Here is a 25,378-nt window from a genome sequence, read left to right as displayed (position 1 = left end):
CAGAACCCAGACAACACGTGGAAGCAATGCAGACACTGTCCCAATGATTCTGAGACTTACTCCCACACTTGGGGAGCCCAGCCTGCAGTACCAGTCAATCCAGTCAGTGATCACAAGTTCATTAGCAGCCACATAAAGGAAGAAGCAATGGGTAGGGTCCTGTGAGACCCATCCTAGAGTGCAGACTAAAGAGCTCAAACAAACTGAGCTTGTGTTTGTGAATAACAGAAGGGCCCAGGCAGCAGGGAGAACTGATGGTGCCAAGTAAAACATCTCTGCTAGAAAATACATTGCAATCAGCTTTTACTAGAATAAATGAAAGATCAGACACTTCTAAAGCATGTGTACATTGTGTTTTCACTGGGGCCAGAGTGGAGTGATGGGGGTGTGGAGGGGGTTTTGGACGTGATGACCTCCAGAGATTCTTTCCAACCTCAACCATTGTGTAATATGTGGAAAAAAGAGAAACATCAGAGGCCTTCAAACTCCTGGAGTCCAAGCAGTGATAGGGTGATAGACTGCTCTGTCAGTTGGCTTTGCTGTGCTCTGCAGGCATGGCAGTGCCTTTGCCAACGTGGGAAGCCATGCCACACCACCTTAGTTTACGTAGTGGTTCCTAGGTGGTACCATCAGTACTGAGCTCTCGAGGTTTTGCTCTCAAACTGAGATACCATTCATAGTTCATGCAACCTGGACTGGAGATGTGAATCTCCAGGTTATCTGATGCAAGGAAGTGATGTACTAATAGGCTGCAACAGGGGGCTGTTTGTTTGGACAAGGCTGTGTTCAGCAGTGGGTCCCACCTACAGTACAGCTCTACCCCCCCTTTCTGCACACTGAAGTAAGACCGCAGGTCAGGTGGGCCAGATGTGCCTGGCATGTAGGATCTCAGCGGTGCTGCACATGAGGGAACTGTTGACCTGGTGTGGTGCCAGCTAAGTGACTAAGGCTCCTGATTATTTTGTGGTAATGGAAGAAACAGGTCCGCCGTCCAACAGGAGCAGTGAAGCTAGGCATGAATGCTGTAATTTTGTTCACATTGCATTTTTAACATACCACATCTGCTCATACAGTAGTTTATCCTCTGCTTCATTTAACAAGGTCTGGATATCTGCTTTCAAGCAGGAGGTATGGAGGAAGCCTGTAGAACACCTAGATTTTAAGGCCAGGACAAAATTGCTCAAACACGATCATAGCAGCAGTAAGACTTGAACCCACAGTTTTGACTATGCTTAACTTAGAAAGAAAATTACTCTCATTCCTGAGCACCAACATTTGGAGCATCTAAAGTTGCAGATATCTACTTTATTGACACTGGTAGAACAAAGTGACAGAAAATGTTTTTGTTCATCAGTAAATGGAAGAGTACTTCCTACCAGTGTAGCTCTAGCTACTGCAAATCCACAGCTGGAAAGGCACTTTATTTAAGTTCCAGTTATCCCAGACGAAGCTCATTTTTCACTTCCTAACACCACCTGGAATGGAGAGACTTTGTTTAGTCCACACATGTCCAGATGAGTCTTTTGATCCCTAAAATCACCTGTCTCAATGCACTATCCAGCCAGGACGTGCAAGTGAAGCCCAGGTCAAGGTAGCGGTGTCTGTAACCCTTAAGACCACACATGACCAAATGTCATGCTGTCGGACTGATGGACTGAAATAGAGAACCTGTTGGCTCTTCTGAAGTGCACTGCTCAAACAACCTGCACCCCTGTCCTCTGGGACTAGAAGTATCCCAGCATTTCCAGAAATGAATGTAAAGCATGGAAGGGAGTAAAAGGATGCATTGACCCACTGGGCAGAAAGTTGCCCATAGTCAGTATGTTCAACCTGCCTTTACCTGGGGGTGCCCAATAGGATATATCTGAAATCTCCCCCCTGTCTGGGCTTTCAATTCAATTAGATACTCAGTATTCCCTCTATAAGGTAGTCTCATGTCTTTGCTCAGGAACCTGGACTCAGCCTTCCAGGTGCTTCCCCTGGGGTCTTGGCAAGATGCCCTGACAAGCACTGAGGAGTCCAAAGCCTTTTACTGCTGCATGGCATGAAGTGACACACTGCAAGCCACACACTAGCCTCTGACAAAACCAACATTGTCCATTGAGTTTCAGGTCAGAGCCTTCAGGAGAAAGCACGTTCTCCACAGTGTCTCTTCCAGAATTAAAATGCTGTATGAGTAAGAGGATGCTGTGGGTAAGCAGAAGGCAGCCTGGAGCCAAGGTTCGCCATTTCCTGGATACATGCTCTAGGCGCTAGTAATTTTTCAAAAATGTGGACTGAGGGTATTTTATCTCCAACCATAAACTGAGCTAGACTAGTGAAGTCAAAAGGTGTTACACCTGCTCAGGTCACACTAAGGAAAAGGCTCTAGATCTTGTACCAAACAGTCTTGGGTTGGAGACAGACAACTGCCTGGGAAGTTCAGCTAGGGACACAGTGCTGCTGCGTATTTCTCAATCAGAATGTTAATTCTGCCTAAGAGTCACAGGAAGGTTGGGTTAAGAAATTTTTGGAGTTAGGTTGGCTCTCGCTACTTTCACTTTATGAGGCAGTTTCTTAAACCTGAAACCAATGTGATGAAACTAGCCAAAAGGCTCATGCTTGGCACCAGAGCCCGAGAAGCCACATTCATAGAATCATAGTATCACAGAATGGTTTGAGCTGGAAGGGATCTTTGAAGATCATCGAGTCCAACCCCCCTGCCATAGGCAGGGACATATTTCACTAGACCAGGCTGCCCAAAGCCCTGTCCAACCTGATCTGAAACACTGCTAAGGATGGGGCATCCACAATTTCACTGGGAAACCTGTGTCAGTGCCTCACCACCCTCATCGTAAACAATTTCTTCCCTATGTTCCATCTAAATCTACCGTCTTTCAGTTTAAAACCATCACCCCTTGTCCTGTTACTACAGGACGGGTAAAATGTCTTTCTTATAAGCTCCCTTTATGTATTGAAAGGCTGGAATAAGGTCTTGGAGCCTTCTCCGCGCTGAACAACCCTAACCCTCTCAGCCTTCCTTCAAAGTCCTTTCCTTCCAGAACTGTCCTTTCTGAAAGATGGCTAGACCCACTGGCAAGGCACAAATCTACTGCTTGACTTGCTCGAGTAAACAGTACAAACTGCATGCCTGCCTCCTGCAACAAAGGCTTACCTTTGTAGTGGGGACTTCTCGGGTTTTAGCTCTCAGCTTGTTTATTTGACTCTCAGCAATACCTGCCCTTTCCTCAGCCTCTTCTAGCTTATGCTGTGCTTTTCTGAATTTGGAGAGATTAGTGTTGGATTGTTCATCCTGAAATGGCAAATCAAAAAGAAATAAAAATGATCCAGCAGCATGCTGGGGCACAGAGACAACGTTTAAAATGACAGTCCTAGAAAACAGTAGATAAGGATTCACTTCAGTTTAGTGACTCACAGCTTCCTCAGCTTGTCTCCTGTAGGATTTGATTTTCATCTGCAGTTTATCTACCAGATCTTGTAACCTCATCATGTTCTTCCTGTGTTCTTCATTCTGTGGAAACGGAATGTGTATATATCCTTGGGAGACCAAGCATCACAAGACTTGCTTTCTATTTATGCTCACCTGGAAAGTAAGTTCTTTGAGACGCCGTTCATATTTGTGGGTGATTTTCACAGCCTCTGCAGATTGTTTGTGTTCTTCTTCCAGCTCGGCTTCTAACTCTCGGATCTGATGAAACAATCAATTGGCTTGAGCCCTCACACATGACTCAGAGAAGAAAAGTATCTTTGACACCCATGTTCAGTGCAGGTACCCACCCTTGTCTCCACCTTCAAGAGCTGTTTCTTGCCTCCCTTCAGAGCCAGCTGCTCAGCCTCATCCAGACGGTGCTGCAGGTCCTTCACCGTCTGGTCCAGGTTCTTCTTCATCCTCTCCAGGTGGGCGCTGGTGTCCTGCTCCTTCTTCAGCATTTCTGCCATCACGGCTGCCTTGGAAGGGAGATGACACAAGAAACTGGAAGAATGTGGAAGAACAATGCATGCTGTGTACCATCTGAGGATTGAGTCCTCATGCCTGCTGACCATTCCTGCCACCACCTGTCCTACTTTGGGGGGGATGTTTCTGCGATGTGATAGTGGTAGGCACATGATAGGAAAGAGTAGGAAAAAGGATGGGAAAAAATCTGCCTTGCTGCACACGCAGAGCATAGAATGACAGAACGGGTAAATGCTCTGTCTCACTGTGTGGTCATTGCTGTGACCTTCATTGACACCAGGTGCCATGGCGTAGAGCAGGAACCACAGCAAAGCTGGGGGCAGGGCATGGCACAGCTGAGAGGCTTCTCTGCATAACACACGCGGAGCATGATGGAGCCTGTGTGCTGCACCTCAGAGCATGCCCTGTTGTTGCCACAATAGCTTGGGTGGGTAGTGTTGCAAGGCAGATTGTTTTCAGCTGTTTCCTATGTTATTTAAGACAAAGCCAGAATATACTTTGCTCTCACACATTTGATATCTACACAATCAAATTAAGCATTTTGGTGAAATACTGAGTGACTTTAAAGTAATGTAAAATTCAACGAAGTGCGTTGGCAGCAAAATACCTGAAAAGGTCTAAATTGAAAACTGTGAGAATAGAATAATGGCATTAGAAATTTTATGAGTATATATAAATATATATGTGTGTGTGTAATTCATTGTAATGCTCTATTTCTGTTTTATTCAAACAGAACACAAATTACCTTTTTTTTTTTTCATGAGCAAGTGGGGAAGTTCTCCTTCTATTTCAACTCTAATGTTTTTAAGTGTCAAGATTTTGGTTTGATCCTATGCATTGCAAATCGTTAGCAGGTTGGGTCCCATAATACACAAACCCTATTGCCTGGCTGAGTTTCACTGGCCTTGCACAGGAGGATATAGCACCAATTTTGAATGAAAATTCACAATTCTCATTTGAAAAGTTCTCAAATAGGATTTTGGAAAGATAAATACATTAGACACTTCACAGGTTTCAATACTGCAGGAATTTTTTGTGGTTTACATCTTCAAGCAGCACTGGAGAAAGTTGTTTTAGACCAAATAAATGTGGGTTTAGTTCATTACAATGACAACAGCCCCAGTAACTCCTCTGTCAGTCAGACAAGCTCCCTGTTGCTGTAATCCTCTGACATGTAGCCTCTTCAGCCAGGCCCACAGACTGGTTCTTTGTCCAGGGGCAAGAATATTTACATTAACTCCCAGCAGCAATGCCATTGGGAAGCCCTGAAAATCTGAAGAGAAAAACACAGTAATATCCTCACATCTGTGATTGCCTTCTTTGCTCTTTCTTCAGCATTTTTTGCTGCATTAGTAATATCTTCCATCTCAGTTTGCATTTGCGCCATATCAGTTTCAAGCTTCTTCTTTGTATTAAAAAGGCTGGTGTTCTGTGAAAGAGAACAAGGGAGGCTTTGAGTTCTGCCTTACGTCTCTCACACATGGAGACCATGCACTACTATTTGTTTTTACTCTGAATTTCTGAACACAAAACTACGTCTGTCTTAGCAAAGCAAACTACCTGGGTATGGAGGAGCTGCACTCGTTCGGTGGCATCCAGAAGCTCCTGCTCAGCCACCTTCCTTGACCGCTCCGTCTGCTCCAGGGCTGCCCGCAGCTCCTCAATTTCAGCCTGCAGCAGGTTTGCTCGGCGCTCCACCATGGCCACCTGCTCCTTCAGGTCCTCCTGCGTCCTCAGAGCATCGTCCAAGTGCAGCTGCGAGTCCTAAATATGAGGAGCCAATTTTGTCCTAATGAATTGCTCAGACACTGTGCTGAAAAGTAAATCAAGCAGAAAGGTAAAACAAGACCTTGAGAGCTCCCTGGATGCCCTGCAGGTGTTTCTGTGCCTCTGCAGCCACGCGGTTGGCATGGCTCAGCTGGATCTCCATTTCATTCAGGTCTCCCTCCATCTTCTTCTTCAGCCTTAAGGAATCACTTCTGCTCCTGATCTCAGCATCCAAAACACTCTGCATTGTCTCCACAGTTCTCTGATGGTTCTTTTTTAACTGGCCGATCTCCTCATCTTTCTCAGCAATCTTTCTGTTGATTTCTGATTTAATCTGAGCCAGTTCTTGGTTGACACCAAGGATTTTGACCTCTTCATGCTCAAGAGCTGCCTTTAAAAGAAAAAGGGGGAAAACAAATGCAAAAGTAACATTTTAGAGAACATAGCCATTGTGATGTTACTCAGCAATTTCACACAAACTCCTAAACTTCATGGCAATCAGCCTTGCACACAGCCACTTCCCAGGACAGAGAACAGAAAGCTGTTCAGACTGTTCTCTACTTTTTCCAGTAAATATTTACACTCACTCACCTCTGCCCCTTTCAGAGCTAACCACAGCTCAGATTTTTCTGCTTCAGCTTGTTTTTTGTTTTTCTCCAGCTCTCCCATCATTTTGCCATTTTCAGTAATTTGTTCAGTCAGATCAACTATTTCCTCTGAGAGATAAGAATGACATAAGCCTGTTGTAGTCAGAGAAGCTGAACTCTATGCTTTGTGACTGTGTTCAACAACTCTTTTGTATACCTCTATACTTACATGTATACACACACGTACATGCCTACACCATTGTATGTGTACATATATGTATGTACAGATAAAAACATAAAGCCAGATCATGCAGGATGACATAAACACAGGGGCATCAGTGTGGTTTCACAGCCCTTCTTACAGACAGCCTGGAAGATACCTGCCTGTGTTTATGTCTCTGGACAGGCCATCAGGGTATCATTACAGGTCTCGTCATTATACGTTCACTGTGCATCTACAAAATTCACTTTCTTGAGCTGCACAGCCTCTTAAGGGCACCAGCTTTATCTGGGAGTGGCATCTAAATGCCCTTGACCACACCTCTGCAGCAGAAAATGGAGAGCCAGGACGTTTGCTTTATTAGCTTAGTCACTTTACAGGCTTGCTTGGCCACTTTGGGTGAGACATTTGTATTCCCCATTAAACTGACAGAACAGTAGTGACAGAGCCCTGTAACTTACTGCACCTCTTGCAGACATGAGCGAGCTTGTAGAGCGTGCTGTCGTGGTAGGACTGCAAACAGCTAACGGGAAACCACAGCCAAAAACTTACGCTTGAGAGCCTTGTTTTCCTGCTTAATTGTTTCAAGCTGATCTAAGATTTCCTCATAGGCATTTTTCACTTTGAAAAGCTCTGTGGTCATCAAGTGTGATTCTTTACAGACAGCTTCCCGCTCCAACTGGCTCTCCTCATACTTTCCCTTCCACTCTGTCACAACCTGAAAGACATCAATTTCATTTCCTGCTAGTACTGAAAAGGGGTATTTTATTTATTTTACTTGTGGCTGTGTTCTGTACTAGATAAATACTGCAGTCTCTGAAAACAGGACAAATTCTTATTGCCATGCTCTAGAGGAGCTTTTAACTGTGAGACTCGACTTGATTTCAGTTTTGACTTATGTAGGGAGTGTTAGTTTGGCCTTCTAAGAAGGCTAGATTGAAAATATACTGTGTTTATTTATCACCTTATCAAAGTCCTGCTGTTTCTTGCTAAGGGTAGTTGCCAACATGTTTGCTCTCTCTATGTCCACTTTCAGATCCTCCACCTCCCTCTGCAACTTTAACTTCGTTTTCTCCAAGGAGGCACACTTGGAATTCACAGCCTCTGCCTGCTGTCCTGCTTCCTGGAGACGCTGAGAGAGTTTTTTCCTTAAGAAATACAAATATAACAAGCACATGATTAAAAAAATCATTGTATTACGTACATAATTTAATGAGTGCAATATCAGAAGTTTTTTAATGAAGTGTGCATGCAAACCCCAATAAAATAATTTAGGTCAGGCTACTAAAAGTAGGTCTACATTCTACACAGTGTAGATAACATCTGGACAGTTCATCTCATCTACTATGTACTTGGCCTCCTCCAGCTCCTCCGTGCGCTGAATAGCGTCCGTCTCGTATTTGGTTCTCCACTGGGCCACTTCGCTGTTGGCCTTGGACAGGGCGCGCTGCAGCTCCCCCTTGGCTTCCTGCTCCTCCTCGTATTGCTCCCGCAGCAGGTCACAGTCGTGGCGAGCAGACTGCAAGGCGTGGGCCAGCGCGTTCTTGGCCTAAAAATTACCCATAATATCAAGTATTTATGTTAACTGCAACCTGTAGGTAACCCCATGACCTTGCATGCTAAAAATATAGTCACTGCAGCTTGGGCAAAAGACAAAGGACCAGAGGTTATAAGTGTCCAGGCCGCTACCTTCAGCTGCAACAAACTTTTCTCAGCTCTACCACTAGAAAAGACCAAGAGTGATGCTTTCACCTTGGCACATTCTGTAGCTTTTCTTCCCTGGGGCTATAGAAGCAAATGAAATCACATAAACTAGAGCTTTAAAGTTAAAAAACGTCAGCAAAAGGGAAACCACATTTAACAGGTCAGAGACCTCCTTAGCAAAGCACTTAAACCCCAAGGTTACTGTACACATCCTGCCCAGTAGTAATTTTATTGTGTTGGACTGTAGGCGGCAATATTTACAAACTTCCAAAAATGTTTTATAAACAAACTGAGGACCTGGTATATTTCAAAGCCTTAGCATGTGCTCAGGAGTCAGCACTACCTTGATCTCTTCCTCTAGCTGTCTTTTAAGTTCATTATTTTGGTATGTAATTGCCTGCTTGCTTCTGGACAGTTGCAATGTTATGGTTTCTTTCTCTTCAAGTTGACGAGTTAGTGCACCTGTGACAAGAGAAGACAAGTTTCCAGAACCTTCTGGTCCAGATTAACCATCTTGAAAACATTCATATATAAATAAAAATAAGTTACAGACAAGTGAAATCACACAGTGTTGTTTATCTTATCAGTTGTTACCTTTATGTAAACACTTCTACCACTCTTATTTTACCATTCTCCTTGCATGTATGTTTTTATCGTCATCTTTACTTTTAGAATAATGCAGGGGTTAGTAATGAAACTATGAGACAGGTATGTCTCCTTCAACACTTACCTATTTATCTCCTTCGGTGTTACTCCTATTCTGATTTAATCACTGTTCATTCAGACCTCCATATATACATACTTAACCCACAATTCTCTCAGCTTTAACTCCTTAAGTGCATAGCACTTAGTTTCTCTGTGGTTTCAGACCCTCCTTTCTCTTTCCTTTCTTGTTTGTCATCCCTCCTAAACTTCTTCTACACTGACATCCTTTTTTAAAAGAACATTAGGGAAACTGGAAATCCTGTCTTTAGGTGTCGACATTTCTCTTTAAGTTGTATCACTCTCTCTAGCTTATTCTGCATTTTCTTCACAGCCCATTTTACCGTGTCTTCTACTAAAAACTTCAATGCTCTCTACCACTTTGCACAGGTTTAGGCAGTTTCTTCTGCTTTCCTACTCCTGTTATCAATAGTTACTTGACTGGAAAACATTTATTCTACGCCAGCCTCTATCCTGTGGGCTGAAGTAACACATCTCTCCTTTCTTGGAGAGGTGTCTATAGCCCATACTGTCATCTCTAGAATTCTTGGGTATTCTTGTAGCCCTCCAATATCATCACCTTCAGATTCTTCCTGAGCTACTTCAGATTTTTCCTGAGCTACTTCAGATTTTTTTCTCAAGTTTTCAGTTTCATCCTAAGAATTCCCTTAAGCACTATGCACAGTGACATTAAAACGAACTGGTCAGACTTACAGAATCATCTTGCAAGCATGATCACTTCAAAAAGATCACTCCGAAGAAAAGAAGAAAGAATTTGATTAGGGTCTGTGTGTTCCCACACGACATTTTCCATCAAAAGTTATTGTAAATTCCCTTTTCCCTGATAAGGGATGGAAATGGGGGAGTCACAGATCACAACCAGTATTTATTTGAACACCTTTCATTAATAAAGTTGCTACAGTTATTAGCCTCAAGCTGTTATTAATGCCAGGAAACCTTGAACACAGCACATTCGCTTATTTCTTCTCAGCTCACTCACACACACACTCACCCATCTAGCCCTAGCAGGAGCAACACCTGGATGGCCAACCCCAGTTCCCTGCTCAGAAGCAGAGGATTGTACTGACGGGCCAGCGCTCGGTCAGAAAACCCCTCAGGGGCTCCTGGTTTCATCAGGTGGCACGTATAATCCTGCAGTCTTTGTGTAGGGCAGTCACCGCCCTCTCGGATGCGGACCCAGTTACACAGCCCATTGTCAATGCTGGTGTTTGCCAGTGGCCTTGGGCTGATCTGGCAGGTCTTGGTGTTCTGAGGTTGGCAGTTCTTGTGGATTCATCAGGACTGTTAGCCTCTAAAGGTTAGCAGATTTTGGGAGACTTTCATATGCTGGGCCCTCTTTGGTCTGCTGTTCCCTTGTAACTGTATCACCATCCACATACAGATGTGCCTATAGAGCTCATTCATATAAGTTCATATAAATTCACATTAAAAGGGTTTTCATGGCAGGTGTAGCCCTATGGCTTAGCTGCTAGAACAGCATGTGTCAGCACTCCCTGATCTGCTATTGCATATAATCTCTAAAATTCAGAAGGTTAAAGTCAATTCAGTGACATTTGAATTTGAGATCTCTGACCTTGCAGTTGGTCAGACCGAGCAGCATTCACACTCATCATTCACACTGTTCCAAGAAGTCTGTGTGGGAGCATGAACAAGCTTCATGAGAGTAACACACACAGAGATACTGTACACGCAGTGAATACGTACACTCTTGGATGAGAAAGTGCAGTTCTAACAAGTTGATCAAATCATTTGGGACTGTCCCAAATTCCCAGTCCCCCTGCACAGAATCAGCGAGCTATATCACATCATTTGGGGAATTATTTACCTAAGCAAACGATGCTTACAATTGGCTTATGAACTTTAAAGTGTCACTCATCGACTCATTTCCTTTGATTTATTTCTAACGTTGTCTCTGCCTGTACCAATGAGTCTGGAAGGAGAATACGCACCTTGGTTACAGCTAGGTCTCACATGCGGTACCACCTGAGAAGGGAAAAACTTCCCCTCAGCAGAGCTTTGTGCCTTCCTTACCGGACTCTGTCTGGAGCTGGGCTTTCTGTATCACCATGTCATTTGTATTTCTCTGGTTTTCCTCAAATTTGGCTTTTACCTCTCTCATCTGGTCTTCCAGGGAGCGGTGCATTTTTTCCAGATTAGCCTTAAAGAGAAGAAGAAAGTAGAAACTGCGTACGTGTGTGTGTATTGCGTTACGGCCCCACCAGACAGAAATATTGCCAGTTCATGTATTTCGCTTATAAAGAAACACCTTGGACTTAGCAATGGTCTCTGTACTACTGGCCAAGTCGTCAATCTCCATCTTGAGCTCACTCTTCTCCTTCTCCAGCTTCTGCTTCACTCGCTGCAGGTTGTCGATCTGCTCCCCAAGCTCAGCGGTGCTGTCCGCGTGCTTCTTGCGCAGGGCCGCAGCCGTGGCTTCGTGCTGCAGCGTGGCCTCCTCCAGGTCGCGACGCATCTTCTGAAATTCTGCCTCACGCTTCTTGTTAAGTTCAGTTTGAGCCGTGGTGGCTCCTCCAGCCTCTTCAAGTCTTTCACTGATTTCCTCGAGCTCATTAGCCAGCTCATCACAATGCTTCTCTGCTTTTGCCCGCGTTGCTTTCTCACTCATAATCTCCTCTTCCAGCTCTGCAACACGGGCCTATGTAATGAGGAGACATCACATCAGGAATTAATAAGGGACCAGATAATTCAATGCTTAGGCTAATGCATTACTCTCATAGTAGAACACAAAGCCCATTGTTTTGGAGATTATAAGCAAAACAAAGTCCCTTTAAATTTTACTGTTTTGCCAATGTAGGCAAAGGCTTACCAATGGGAAAAGACCTATACGGATCAATGCACGCTACCTTCAGATCACAGCTTTCTGTTGTTGTATCGGGTTTGCGTGGCAAGGCTTTGGTGGCGGGGGGCTACAGGAGTGCTGCATGTGAGAAGCTGCGAGAAGCCCCCCGTGGCCGATGGAGCCCGGGCCAGCCAGCTCCCAGCCAGACCCGCCACTGGCCACAGCCCAGCCCAGCACCGATGGCAGAACCTTGGGGAGAGCGGGTTGAAAAAGGGGAAAAACCCTGCACAACACCAGCAGCAGTCAGAAGAGAGGAGTGAGAACAGTGAGAGCAGCGGCCCTGCAGCCCCCCCGGGCAGGGCAGGAGGAGGCAGGAGGGGCTCCAGGTGTGGAGCAGAGGTTCCCGGGCATCCCGCGGGAAGGCCCTGGCCGGGCAGGCTGTGCTCCCACCCATGGAACCCACGGGGGAGCAGGTGTCCCCCCACAGCCCGTGTGGGACCCCTTGCCGGGCAGGGGGTGCCCGAAGGAGGCCGTGATCCATGGGCAGCCTTTTATTCCTCATTACCCTCCTCTGCTCTGGTTGGTCATAAATTAAATTCATTTTCCTGAGTTGAGTCTGTTTTGCCTGTGACAGTAATTGGTGAGTGATCTCCCCATCCTTACTTCGACCCATGAGCCTTTTGTCGTATTTTTCTCCCCTCATCCAGCTGAGTGGGGGAGCGATAGAGCAGCTCGGTGGGTAGCTGGTGGTCAGCCAGGGTCAACCCACTGCAGTTGCGTGGAGAAAATTATTACAACCTATCAAGTTAATTACTGTGACTAGGTCAGAGATTTTACTAGTTACCAACTCTGGACAAGCATTATTCATGCTACTACAGTTTAAAGAAGCAAACAGTAATGATGAAGTACTTATACAAATTCTCTTGCCTGCAATTCTCTGATCTTCTTCTGCAATTGAGTACCTGAATTCTGCTGTTCCTCAATCTTGTTTTGCATCTGGTTAAACTGAAAGTCTTTCCTGTGAAGGAAATGTTATTTTAATAAAAAGAAAGTAAGTCCAGTTAAAATCAAATAGTAAATTTGACACAGACTTTTTTTCTCATACTTCCTTAATTTTTCATCTAAATGTTGTTTAGAATTCTCCAGATCCATTATGGTTTCCTGGGAAAGTTTCAAGTCTCCCTCAAGCTTTCTCTTTGCTCGTTCAAGATCCATACAAACTTTTCTTTCCTGTTCTAAAGATCCTTCAACCTGTAACATAAACATATATAAAGATGACTGATGGAACAACTGAACAATCTGCCCCTTCTTCTTGTGTTGAACATGCTCACATGGTTCACTTGTTGCTCCAGCTTGATCCTGGCTTTGGTGAGGGAATTAACTTTGTCCTCCTCAATTTGCAGGTCATCCAGTGCCTGCTGGTGGGCTTCTTGCAGGGCCGCCTTCTCCTTGTCTAACTTCTCAATAGTCTCACCCAAACCTGTCATTTCTTCATTTAGATTTTTAACCTATTGTAAGGCAAAATACTTGAAGATCATTAACAATTTTGTCTTTGATATAGGCTAGCGATCACACAAAGGAAATAAACTCTTTGCCAGGCTACCAAAGAGACTTCATTAGTTGCATTATATGGTCAAGCTATATAATCTCTGTTATCTATCAACCCTTCTGAAGTCACAAAGCAACCCTGAACTTTCATCTTAAAGCATTTTTGTATGCTTACGGGTTGGTTGTCCTGCACAATAGAGGTGAGCAAATTTAACATCAAACCTATAGGTTTCCTTATACAGCATCACGTTATTGTTCAAGTTGACTGCACCTTTACATCTTATGTATAGATAGCGCAACTATTATTAAACATGCAAAAAGCAGAAATAAAAAATACCTTGTTTTCTGTGGCATGCTTTTCCTTTTCAGCCTTGGCCAATGTTAACTCAAGGTCATCAATATCTTTCTTCAGCTCAGAGCATTCGTCCTCCAGTTTCCTCTTTCTGGCTGCCAGATCAGCATTTATCTCCTCTTTATCCTCCAGTTTTTCCACTAACTCCTTTAATCTTGCTTCCAGCTGGAATTTTGATTTGATCAGCTGGTCACATCTCTCTTCAGTATCAGCCAAATTTTCATTTTCCTTTTTAAAGAAAACAGAAACGTGTTTTGTTATCACACATTGGCATTGACACGTGCAAAAATCACCTGCCCATTATGCAACAGGAACATGAAATAACAGAATTTCCATTCAGACCTTTCCTGAACACTCATACAAAACTGATGTAATCTCAGGAGCCAGAATATTTTAAATTACGTACAGTCTGTATTTGCAGCTGCAGGTGCTTTTTCTTTTGCACCAGAGTCACCAGTTTTTCTTCCAGTTCTTTCCTCTGGGTTTCTGATTTAGCCAGTTCTTCTTTTGTTCTCTCAAACTCTTCCTTCATCATGGCCATCTCTTTCTCAGTTTCCACGTTTTTTAAGAGGGGTTTTATCTTGAAGAACAACTTCATCCAGGGCCAGTGCTTGACATTCATGAACGCACGGATGTTGTACTGAATGCAGAAGATGGAATCCCTGAAATCGAAGTGATCCATCAGTACTGTGAAAAAAGCACAGCTTTGAGACATCAGACCTCACAGAAGACACACACCTTCGCTTCAGCATTATTTTAAATTCAAGTCTCCTGAGGTATCCCCTGCATAAAGCCTGTGTCTGTGTGATCAGTTGTCCTAAACAATCATCTCTCATCTCTTCCAGGACAGCTAGCAAACCTACTTTGAAGAACACCTGCAACCAAAGAACAGAGATCAGTCATTGCTGGGCTTGTATTTCAATGCAATGGATGATTTCTCATTGTGTGGAAAAACTAAATGTTTACCTTAGTGTGTCCAAATTTGTACTGAGTATGATCTATTTCAATGGAAGACAGCAACTTTTCACATGCCTTCTTGCTATCAACAAACTGTCCTTCTGGAATGACACCAGCATTCAGAAGGCGGTATCTGACAAAATAAAGGAAAAAGCTTAACCATCGGCATCATTTTAGTGCACAGGATGCTACAAGAATAGCTGTCACTCTGAAGGTACAGGGGAAGGCTGAGTCTGACTCACACCTCCAGCCTTAAACAGCAAAGCAGTAAGAAGCTGGTCAGTTCCGTAGGCTCCCAGCATGTCTTACATCCCTCAGAGAGTGAAGGCACGGACGGTCTGTTCTCTGGATCTGAGAGACTCTGCTCATCTATGCCACAGTCATTTACACTAATCAAGGGGCCAGTTCACTAGGTTAGCTGTGAACTCAAAAAATTAATGAGTTTTAAGAATAGGGGGCCTGCTAAAATTATCTCTCTGACCTCTTCTATAACACAGGCACACCATCCTCCCAATGCCGTGTTCATCCAGCCCCCTTCTTGTGATTAATATAGTAATATTTTTTTTAAAGACATTTCAATCTTATTCGAAGCCTTCAAACCTTGAGAGTGTCCCAGGTAAGCTGTTCACCCTCACTGCAGGAAAGGTATACTTCACTTCTACCTTGACAACATCCTTTTTCAGGTCCCTTGCTCTCTTGCTTTAAGCCTATCTTTTAGACGACAAGTTCCTGCATTTTCAGAAATCTTTACACCTGCATTTACACTGGCATTTGGGTGGACACTGCCCCCACAGACCCTGCTATTAGATATGTCTTCATACTTTCCATGGTTGTTAAATATTAAAATAGTACTTTCCTAAGAACTGTATCATTGACTTGTTTAGCAAGACTCTCCTCTCAAATGAATTGGGCTCAAACACAAGAACGTTATCACAGACCTCTGGTTAAAATCCCCATATAATATCTTGCTGGGAAATCCTTTTCTGCAGATTCGAATGCCTTCCAGAACACCATTACATCTCAGCTGGTGCAGAACAAGCTTGTGATTCATCAGCCCTATGACAGAGCAACATGGGGATATATTCATTTTTCTAGCACTGGTCAATTGGTCTTTCTGCCAATTTCTAATCTATGTTTTATGAATTACCTGGGGTCTTTGTTTCGTTAGGAATGATACAACGCACAAAATGAGGATGAGTTGCTCGCAAGTTGGACATCAGCTTATTTAGATTTTCCTGTAAAAAAGAGATCATTCGCAAAGTCTGTATTAATTCAAGACATAATGCTAATATTCTCCATATGGTTTGACTCTAATGAAAAATACAAATTCAGAATCTTTTCCTTACTCTTCTAGTGAATATTCTACAACCCTGTGTAGGCATCAAAGTAAATAGCTACTAACAGTAGATACAATTGATAAGCTTTCCTCCTGTCTTAAAATGAAAATGTGTCCTTACCAGCTAGAATCATAAAGACATATTAATCAGGACACAGATGGAAAGAAAGCAACAATATTCCAGGATACCAACAGTGGTCTTCCTTGATCAAACAAACTTTTGATCGAATGAAAGAATGGGTTGATTTTTTTGGTTTTATTACTTAAGTATATTCGTTATGTATAATTAAAAGAGACTTGAGCCACAAAATCAATGTTTGTCTATGACATCAGAGGTCATCTGCTCTGCAGGACAGCTTTTGTTAGCATTGCGGTTCTTCAATCACTTCATGCAATGCTGACATTACCCACGTCACAGCCAGGTGAAGGCTGCGTTCCTCGTTCTGTCAGGCAGGGCTGAGCCTGCTCCTGGCCCCAGGATACAGATGTGTCACACTAGCATTGGGGGGCTGCAACATGTAATTCGTGTTGCCCACAGTGACTGCAAGGCACCGGGGGCCACACAGAGACCCACCCTGGAGGCAGCCAGTTACAGCCAAAGAAGGGAAGGATGCTGTTAGCACCAAAGGTCAAAGCCAAGACAATCTTTGGGCTGTCTTGGAACTCTGTAACCTGGTCAAAGCACATGACCATCATCCCATTGGACCTCATCAGCAAAGCAGAATTCAAATTAAGCTTTACCAGATCCCAAAGGTAACTTTCCACAGTATCATATGGCAACAGGGAAAGTGGGAATGGTGAGCCAGTGCAGACAGATCTGACAGGACTGCCTTCTCGGCGGTCCCTGCAGCTGGCCCGTGCTGTGCCAGAGAACGCACCTACCCGAAAGAGTACAGAGACAGTTTGGAAGGAAGAGCCCTTTTTCTTGGTTCCTTTCTTCTTAATACCACCATTTTCAACTGGAAAATGAGATGACAGTCCAACTGAGGTATTGTTGTAGATCCCTTTGACAGCATTATAATTGTGCATCTAATACATAGAGCACAAATACTGACAACACCGATTCAAGTCAGGTGATAGCTACAGCTGGAAACACCAGACAGGAGACATAGTCCTCTGATCTTACCTTCATCTATGGAAGCAAAGGTGGCATAAAGACTGCATAAAATTTTCATTGATGATTTCTGATACAGCCCCACAACACTTTCATTCAGGGAGTCCTTGTTCTTCTCCAGCCAGCCAGTGATGTTGTAGTCCACCGTGCCAGCATAGTGCACCAGGGAGAAGTGGGCCTCAGCCTTGCCTTTGGCAGGCTTGGGCTTCTGGAAGTTGCTGGACTTGCCCAGGTGCTGGTCGTAGAGCTTGTTCTTGAAAGAGGTGTCAGTTGCCTTGGGGAACATGCACTCCTCTTCCAGGATGGAGAAGATGCCCATGGGCTGAATAGAAAAAAGGTGTTTTCAAATAAGATGAATTCAAGTTATAATAATATGGAGTGAAATAAATGCTAAAAGTAAAGTATTGGAGGTATTTTACAGAGAATTAGCTTGGGAGGAGCAGGTAAGTAAGTTTTTTTCTGAAAAAAAGCTGGCAAGATATTCAAAAGCACCAGATTTTCATAGAGATTTGAGCTACCAAGCCATCAGCCAGAAAACAAAGTGAGCCAAGCAAAAACTGTGCAGTATTTTCTTGGAATACAGTAGTGTCTTCTCCTTATCCAGAACGAGCTAAAAGCAAGAAGACATGAGGCTTTCTTATATTTCAGTTTAACTGAGAGGAAAACTTGAGAAGGACACAAAGACAGAAGACAACTGGGGTATGAAATGACATGACAACTGACCATATAATTTTGTGGAAGAGAAAAAGACAGAACGGAGAAATAAAAGCAATTTCTTCTCAGAAGGCAGAATACACCTCTAGTCAGTCACCAGGGTCACGTTTCAAGGAAAGGAAGAGGTAAGGAGACCCGGAAGCTTCACACAGGTTGTATTGAAGGCACTCAGTGCAAACACTCCCAAGAACTCCTTCCAGATATGATTTGTGTGATTGCACAAGCTGCCTAAGAAACTCACCTTCTCAATGAGCTCAATGCAGGCAGCCAGGTCCATCCCAAAGTCAATGAACTCCCACTCAATTCCTTCCTTCTTGTACTCCTCCTGCTCCAGCACAAACATGTGGCGGTTGAAGAACTGTTGCAGCTTCTCATTGGTGAAGTTGATGCACAGCTGCTCCAGGCTGTTGAACTAATATTTGAGCAAATGTGTTAATATTGTTAAACTGACTCTATTCAATTCATTTCATAGTGATGTCAGGGCAAGGTCAGCAAGACTACCCCTGAAAGGTTTTGGTAATAGCATAAAGAATATATCATGGGTGGTTCAGGCTTACAGAAAAGCTGTGCTGTGCAGCACATGGTTGATGTAGCCTAAATTGGCAATTTTTTGGGGAGACACTAACGTCACTAAATAGAGATTTTGTGGGGAGGGAGTCAGCAGCTTCACAACTATGCTTCAGCTGTTTCTTTTCTCTTGCAAAGTGGCTGGTGGATCTACAATGGCAGAAGCAGCTTCAGCCTTGTTCTCCAGGGCTGCATTGGGATGAGGATAAGGAGAAGTCAGAAAAGTCAAAGAAAAGGATAAATAAGTGTTTAAAGATAGCCAGAAGTCTGAGAGTGCTATATAAAACCAAACCTCAAAAATCTCAAAGCCAGCAATGTCTAAGATGCCAATAAAGTGCTGTCTTGGCAGCTTTGTATCCAGTTGTTGGTTGATGCGCATCACCATCCACAGGAAGAGTTTTTCATAGACTGACCTGGAAATTACATTCACAGCCTGCTGCACCTGCAAGGAGATGGTTCACACAGCTGTGTCAGAGCACCGCTAGTGCATCACCAGAATAAAGCCATGCACACGTGCCATCAGCCCACAGAGTGCACTAATAGGCCTTAATGGTCCTGATGATACCCAGCTGTGACCTGCACCCACTCCAGCCCCTCAGGGAGAGGATGGTCCCTGCTGCTCCCTGACACTCACCTGATCCACTGTTTGACCCTTCATGACATACTCATTTCCCACTTTCACCCGGGGATAGCACAAAGCTTTCAGCAAGTCTGCTGAGTTCAGGCCCATCAGGTACGCTGCTTTGTCAGCCTCTGTAAAACAAACAAACAAACAAAAAAAAAAGCTGAAAAACTTTCTTCTTAGCTGGGACAGGCCGAATTCCTTGGAACCAGCCAGAGCTCACTCTGAAACTTGGCAGACTGGTTGGCTTTACCCTACCCACAAAGCTTCATTGGCATTCTTATTTACTTTTCCAAAAAGGCTTGTTGGGCTCACCCTCGTGATTGAGTGGCTACAACAGCACCAACAGGCACGGTAAAACCAGTGCATGCATCGGTGATGGGGCAACAGAGTGGTTTTCCCTTCAAGCCACTTCTCCACAACATCACCCAAGCAGAACCCATCCGGATCTGCTATCAGAAACTGGTGCACGCCACAGCAAGGTGTCCCACACGCAGGGTCCTTCAGCAGGAATAAAGTGGATGCAGAAAGCAACTCTACAGGGTGTGGTAAGCTGAAGGCTGAACCTTTTTTTTTTCTTACATTCATCGAGGAACAACTGGTTCTTTCCTGGAAGACTCCATGCATTTCTAGTGAAAAATGGTATGAAGACAGTTGGAAATACATCTCTCCAAGCCATGAAGGTACTACCTTCCGTGCCATCCGGCTCTGCCTGCTCTTCACGTGGCTTCTGCTTGAATTTCATGTTCCCGTAGTGCAGGATTGCTCCTGTCAGTTTGTAAATCCCCATTCTCTCATCAGAGCTGAAGCCCAAAATGTCAATGGCTGCCTGCACACCGGGTAGATCAGCTGATTAGAACAGTGGTGATGGTAAAAGTGATACTGCCTCTCCTTGCTAAATGTACTCACATCTGTGGCAACAAGCTCCTCCCGGTCATCAATGCTGGCCACAGAAATGTCCCCTTGGCTGATGAATGGGTAATCATACGGGTTGGCTGTGATGAGGAGCATCTCTGAAAGGCAAACAAAGGAGTGAGAGCCAGACTGGCAGCGAAAATGGAACAACGGCTCAGCAAGGTTTCACAGGCTCTTTTTCCTTTTGCATCCCCAATTTTTTCTATTAAGAGACAGGAAAGACAGAGTAAAGCCATTCATCTGCCTTCCACTGGATGAGCAGAAAGTCCCAGGTGAGTTCTCAGTCCTACCAGTTTAATATGCTGTGAACTGGGAACTGAACATTCAGCTCTGGCAAACAAGGAACAAGGGCCATCCAAATAAATTATTTTTAAGAAAGATATTTTTAGGTAAGACTCGTACAGGCTTGTCCTCATATGTGACATCTACTAATCCATCCTGAATGCCCCTTGCACCTGCTGGTGTTGTGTGCTGATGCACGTAAGTAATACAAGCATGTGTGTTTATCGCCATCTAATTGAGATCAAAATTCTAACTTGTTTTCAGTCCTGAATCCTAGAGCAGAGTAAGAGCAGAACTGAAGGTGTGCAGGTGTGCAGCGGTGCTGTGCAGCACGCCAGAGAGAAGTCCCCCATACGCTGAAGATAAATCTGTCTGTGTCCTTGTACAGACATGCAGTCCTCTGGGGCACGGCAGTTGGGAAGAAGGGAAGAAGGAGGTGGTAAACGTCGGCAAGACACGTAATGGGAGGATGCAGGGAGAAACTCCACCTTGGGAAATGTTCTGTGGAGAGCTGGGAGGGATGGGCAGGGTGGAGTGAGGGTGCAGTAGTTGAGCGTGTGGCAGAAGGGTCTGGGAGAGATGCGGGGCACGGGTAGGGTATGCCACGGCAGTGGGAAGGGGGAAAAGGCTGGAGGGGCTGTACTGGAAATGGGGAAGAACTTTTGCCTATGTGATAAAGAGTTTAGATAGATGGTTTGTAGATCACAATATCTGGCCATCCTGCACCCAGGGAACTTCTTACCTTTCTGTTGAAGATTACTCACAGGATCTGGCCCATATCAGTTGGAATTTCCACACAAGCAAGAACAGCAAGGTGTAAGGCAGAGTAAACTAGCCACCCCCACACCTCACCTGCACACAGTTTATGTTAGAACTTACCCAGGGAAGATAAATTGGAGGTGGAGTAACCCCTAACGTGACACTGTTATACAGAGATAAAAGTGCCGTGTACAGCTTTGGTAACCCAGGCATTGTTGATGCTGGATTACATGAATAAGCACGTGGCCAAAGCTTCAATGCACGGTCTGAGGCACCTGCCAAAAAGGGAAGCTGGGTGCTTGTGACATGTGGCCCTAGGCCAGCAGGTGCCACAGTACCCTCTGTCACTGAGCTGGCACATTTGGGGGAAAATTTCCCATACTGATTTTACTGTAAAGCATCACCAGGTGATGGCTGTCCTTACCAAGCAGTTCAGGCTTCTTGTTGGAGAGGATCTGGTAGAAGATGTGGTAGCTTCTCTCAGCTTTCAGCTGGAAAGTGACTCTTGACTTTTCCAGCAAGTCTGTAATATGTATGCACATATAAATTTTTCAAGCTCTTCTTTACTTTATAGTAAAGCAGTAAGGCCCCATCATGTACTCACAGGTCTCAATGTCAGCAGAGGACAGTTTTCCAGAGGTACCAAAATGAATACGAATGAATTTGCCCTGGCAAGCAGACAAAAGTAGTGGTCAGTGCAGCATTCTCAGGGTAACAGGCCAGGCTGTTTTCCTTCCTTTCCTGAATCTCAGTGACAGCATCTCAAACCTGCCTGACCTATCTTAGATATTCAAACACAGATAACAGGGAACAACTTGTTGCAGCCCACGCAGCTGTGAGCATGAAACAGCTGTAAACACATCAGCGTCTGACAAACAAACCAGAAGTTTGCACCAAGAACATTTATCCCGCAGACCAGTGGCTCCCAGTTGCGAGGAACAAGCAGGCAGCTAGGATTAACAATGCAGGAGAGCAGAGAGAAACACGATGACTCACAAAGCGTGAGGAGTTGTCATTTCTCACAGTCTTGGCATTCCCAAAGGCCTCCAGCAGTGGGTTAGCGCTGATGATTTGATCTTTCAGCGTACACTGCAAGAATATTTGAATAATTATTGAAAAACACCATGGACTATGCGGCAGGAAAGAGTGACTATATTGTGGCTTGCCTGATTACATGTGCAGCCACGTGCCCTCCATTTCAGCTGTACAGTGTTACCGCAGCACCAAGAACCAGCATGGTGTGTAAACGGTAGACAATTCATTTTTCTCTTATACAAAATTTCTCCCATGGTCAGAGCTCTCATCTCTCGGCCACAGGGACAGAGTGCTCTGTGTGAAGACACTGGAGCTTCTGATTCTTCCAGGACACCAGTGGCAGCTCTGGTGCCTTGTATTTGTTGTGGTCCTAACCACATATCAGCCCCTGGTCTTACTGTCTCTTGAGAGTGGCTGAAGCTAATAAATGATATTTCATATTTTGAAGTAAATGTTTTTGCAGCCATAAGTCGATAACATCCCAAACTGCCCCTCTGCCAAGCCTTTCTTCCTCAAACCTTCATCCAGGACTCCTCCTTCTTGGCTAGGTCCCCGCTCGCTGCAATTGTTGCAAAGTACTGGATGACACGCTTCGTGTTCACAGTCTTCCCGGCACCGGATTCTCCGCTGTCAAAAGTAAGCACAGAGCAAAGAATTATCCACCCACTTTTTGTAGAAGACAAAGTTCAAAGCGACAGATGTACTTACGTGATTAGGATAGACTGATTTTCATCATCTGTCAAAGGGAAAAATAACTGCAGTCAGAGAAGCTGTACGGAAAAGTGCAAGTTCTCATGTAACCCATGACCCAGTGTCCCTCAAAGGGAAAAAACCACAATCTCTGCAAACAAAACTGAAAGGATGCATGGTTATCTTCTCCTCCTCTCTTCCCCAACCTGTGCTCCACTTTTCATCTTCTCTCTTCTGCTTATGTTCCATCCTGCACTCTCCTCTTTGCTTCTATCTTTACCATTCTTTACCTTTATTACTATTTAACACAGGACAGGAAACAATCAAACTAAGCCCATTATTTTGGTGAAAATATTTCTTCCAGCTCTGTTGAAACCACCTGCTGTTGCTTGAAGCTACATGCTGGTGTGCTGACTGGGGACTTCCCAGATAGCGTGTCCTATCCAACCACACCTGCCCCTTGCAGTGCTTCCTGCTATGGTGCTTAGCTCGGTACTTAGACCAGAAATACAGATAATGTACAGTACAACAGTGCAGCACTTCAAAAATAGAAAACCTATTTCGGGATTCAGGGAAAAATGTCTGGAGCTGGTTTTATATCACCTAGCGATAAAAAAAGACACATCTAATTCCACAGTACAATAGTTGTGAACCCAAGGAGATAATCTGCAAGGTGATGCAAAACAAAGAATTCAGGTAGCACACCCGTGCAGGAGATGGGAAAGGCAACCGAGCCCATGGCAGACAAGGGAAGGTATTTGGCAGAAGCAGTGTTTCTGACACAGTTGTTTTCTATGAGTCTGGTCAAAACAGAAAAGCTCACCGGTCAGCATGAACTGATAGGCGTTGTCCGAGATGGAGAAGATGTGTGGAGGGGCCTCCTGGCGCTTCTTGCCTCGGTAGGCCAACACCACCTCCGGGTTGTACACCGGCAGCCACTTGTAGGGGTTGACAGTGATGCAGAAGAGCCCCGAGTAGGTCTGCATGAAAAAAAAAAAAAGAGTCAGTGAAGTCCATCTCCTGGCACCTGGATTTTCTCCTTTGCCATGACAGGGAACTAACATAGATCATCCAGGAGCTGTAGCGGTCCTTGAGGTTGTAGAGGATGGCAGGTTCATGCAGGTGGGTCAACATGGCCACATCCTCAGTTCTGTCAAATTTAGGTGGGTTCATGGCATATACATCATCGGGTTTGACAGCAACCATCTATAATTCAGAAAGAGTTCACCTTGATTTAGCAACTCTTGATGCTCCTTCCATGTGTACACACAGAGACACAAACACAGAGAGGTAATAATATCTGGAAGGCTGCTCTAATTCGTATTTTGCTTTCTGTTTAACTGTGCAAAACAAGATATGGCTATTAGGAGCTCTACCACACTGGCAAATTTACAGGATGTTTGTTTACTGTCCTGGAATTGCTACATCCACACAGACCTATGAACTTCAGGTCACGGCTGTAATAGCCAGGGGCACAGCTGCTGCCAGCCTGCCTTTCAGCCTCCAAGACCAACGCTGCACACTGCCCAAGAGACAGGACAGTAGCAGCATCAGATTCATCAACAGCAAATCCTTCCTCAGAACATATTTGTTCCAGTCATGCCTGTTGCTATTCCTAATTGAACAAAGGCTCCAGCTCTACCAAATAGCACCGTCTACTGGGTTCACATTGTGGGTGACCATCCTGTCACACAGCCAGAGCCTGTGGCTGTGCTGTCAGGGGCCGGCGGCAGATGTGCAGGAAAGCAGATGCACACACGGATGGCAGCTGCACGCCTGCTGCAGCCTCTGCTCAGTCACATGCCTGCGATTGCTGGAGGCTGGGAGCGAACCAAGGGATGACAGCTTTATCCTTTATTTGCTTTCTTAAAAACCTTGTACCACCTACTTGCCAAGAGGTTGGTTGAAGTGGTTCTTTGAGCTGCAGCTATTCTTGCAAACGTTACCAGGACATGAGCTGCTAAGACATTTCAGCATTTTTGCAAGATTAACACCTTGGAGGCATCTCTAGGAAACTGTTTGCAGCCAGTGACACTGTTAATAATTCCACATGCCAAGGGCACTTTCAAAGTAGCTGCCTGCTCTACTACCACTAAAAGAAGGAATTTATCAGTGGATATGACAGTGTTAGGTGAGAAAAGGTTAAAAGCAGCAGCTGAGGAATGCTAAGACAGGGAAGACTACAACCAAAACTGTTTCAGGGCACTGCCTGACCTTCAAAGCCTAAACCAAGAATGACCATCCCAGTGCCCAGAGCAATACTTCCCTCTGGAGACTGTGGCTGGTCCCAGTCGGAGGGGAGGGCAGGGCAGGGCACATTTTTTGCCTGAGCCAGTCTATGCAGCATTCCTTGTCCTCTTCAGCAGTCCTAGGGCCCTCAGCAGGGCGGGGAGGAGGGCCAGGAGGAATGCACTTACCCTGCCATCCTCTGTCTCAACAGTTATCTTCCCATCCTGTGCAGCCTTGATCTTCCCTTTGGTGTACTCCACCTCGGGGTCAGCCACAAAGCAGTAGGTCTTAGCATCAAACGGCTGGTTCTGAGCTTCTATCCTCTACCTGTCCGACTTGCGCAGGTATGGTGCAGCCTCCCCAAACACCTCCATGTCAGCATCTCTGCTCATGGCTGAAGCAGAAAGACAGACCCTGCAGCGGCGGTCACCTCTGCAGTCCTTAAGGTTGAGCAGAGTGGAGCTGAACACCCACCAGCCCCCCCAGGCTGGCTGCTCTCAGC

At 44.9% G+C, this 25,378-nt stretch overlaps 1 protein-coding gene across 3 annotated transcripts in view; it reads right to left on the bottom strand.

The window, feature by feature from the left end:
* Positions 1-286: 286 nt before the first annotated feature.
* Positions 287-25,378, bottom strand: part of LOC121081583 (myosin-3-like) — a 36,726-nt gene continuing 11,634 nt past the window's right edge. The window contains exons 4-42 of one of the 3 annotated variants that reach the window (XM_040580753.1): positions 25,065-25,270; positions 23,710-23,853; positions 23,471-23,627; positions 22,666-22,693; positions 22,476-22,584; positions 21,919-22,011; positions 21,527-21,590; positions 21,347-21,445; positions 19,876-19,979; positions 19,657-19,795; positions 18,979-19,097; positions 18,637-18,786; positions 18,019-18,189; positions 17,076-17,385; positions 16,832-16,908; positions 15,761-15,848; positions 15,552-15,669; positions 14,623-14,746; positions 14,395-14,531; positions 14,063-14,318; positions 13,642-13,884; positions 13,088-13,264; positions 12,862-13,007; positions 12,684-12,774; positions 11,223-11,612; positions 10,988-11,114; positions 8,577-8,695; positions 7,882-8,078; positions 7,494-7,677; positions 7,082-7,247; positions 6,314-6,438; positions 5,805-6,113; positions 5,516-5,719; positions 5,259-5,384; positions 3,778-3,948; positions 3,584-3,688; positions 3,416-3,511; positions 3,155-3,292; positions 287-1,475 (exon numbers count right to left, since the gene is read on the bottom strand). In XM_040580753.1, coding sequence (XP_040436687.1) covers positions 1,452-1,475; positions 3,155-3,292; positions 3,416-3,511; positions 3,584-3,688; positions 3,778-3,948; positions 5,259-5,384; positions 5,516-5,719; positions 5,805-6,113; positions 6,314-6,438; positions 7,082-7,247; positions 7,494-7,677; positions 7,882-8,078; positions 8,577-8,695; positions 10,988-11,114; positions 11,223-11,612; positions 12,684-12,774; positions 12,862-13,007; positions 13,088-13,264; positions 13,642-13,884; positions 14,063-14,318; positions 14,395-14,531; positions 14,623-14,746; positions 15,552-15,669; positions 15,761-15,848; positions 16,832-16,908; positions 17,076-17,385; positions 18,019-18,189; positions 18,637-18,786; positions 18,979-19,097; positions 19,657-19,795; positions 19,876-19,979; positions 21,347-21,445; positions 21,527-21,590; positions 21,919-22,011; positions 22,476-22,584; positions 22,666-22,693; positions 23,471-23,627; positions 23,710-23,853 — 5,625 coding nt within the window. In that variant the 5' untranslated portion in view covers positions 25,065-25,270 and the 3' untranslated portion in view covers positions 287-1,451. Of the gene's footprint in view, positions 1,476-3,154; positions 3,293-3,415; positions 3,512-3,583; positions 3,689-3,777; positions 3,949-5,258; positions 5,385-5,515; positions 5,720-5,804; positions 6,114-6,313; positions 6,439-7,081; positions 7,248-7,493; positions 7,678-7,881; positions 8,079-8,576; positions 8,696-10,987; positions 11,115-11,222; positions 11,613-12,683; positions 12,775-12,861; positions 13,008-13,087; positions 13,265-13,641; positions 13,885-14,062; positions 14,319-14,394; positions 14,532-14,622; positions 14,747-15,551; positions 15,670-15,760; positions 15,849-16,831; positions 16,909-17,075; positions 17,386-18,018; positions 18,190-18,636; positions 18,787-18,978; positions 19,098-19,548; positions 19,636-19,656; positions 19,796-19,875; positions 19,980-21,346; positions 21,446-21,526; positions 21,591-21,918; positions 22,012-22,475; positions 22,585-22,665; positions 22,694-23,470; positions 23,628-23,709; positions 23,854-25,064; positions 25,271-25,378 lie in introns of those variants that run through there. The other 2 variants (XM_040580761.1, XM_040580768.1) reach the window with 2 other exon arrangements.

Source organism: Falco naumanni, chromosome 1 (genome assembly GCF_017639655.2).
Source record: "Falco naumanni isolate bFalNau1 chromosome 1, bFalNau1.pat, whole genome shotgun sequence".
Taxonomy (NCBI): Eukaryota; Metazoa; Chordata; class Aves; order Falconiformes; family Falconidae; genus Falco; species Falco naumanni.
The sequence above is the reverse complement of the archived record's forward strand: the minus strand, read 5'-3'. Positions and strand labels throughout refer to the sequence as shown.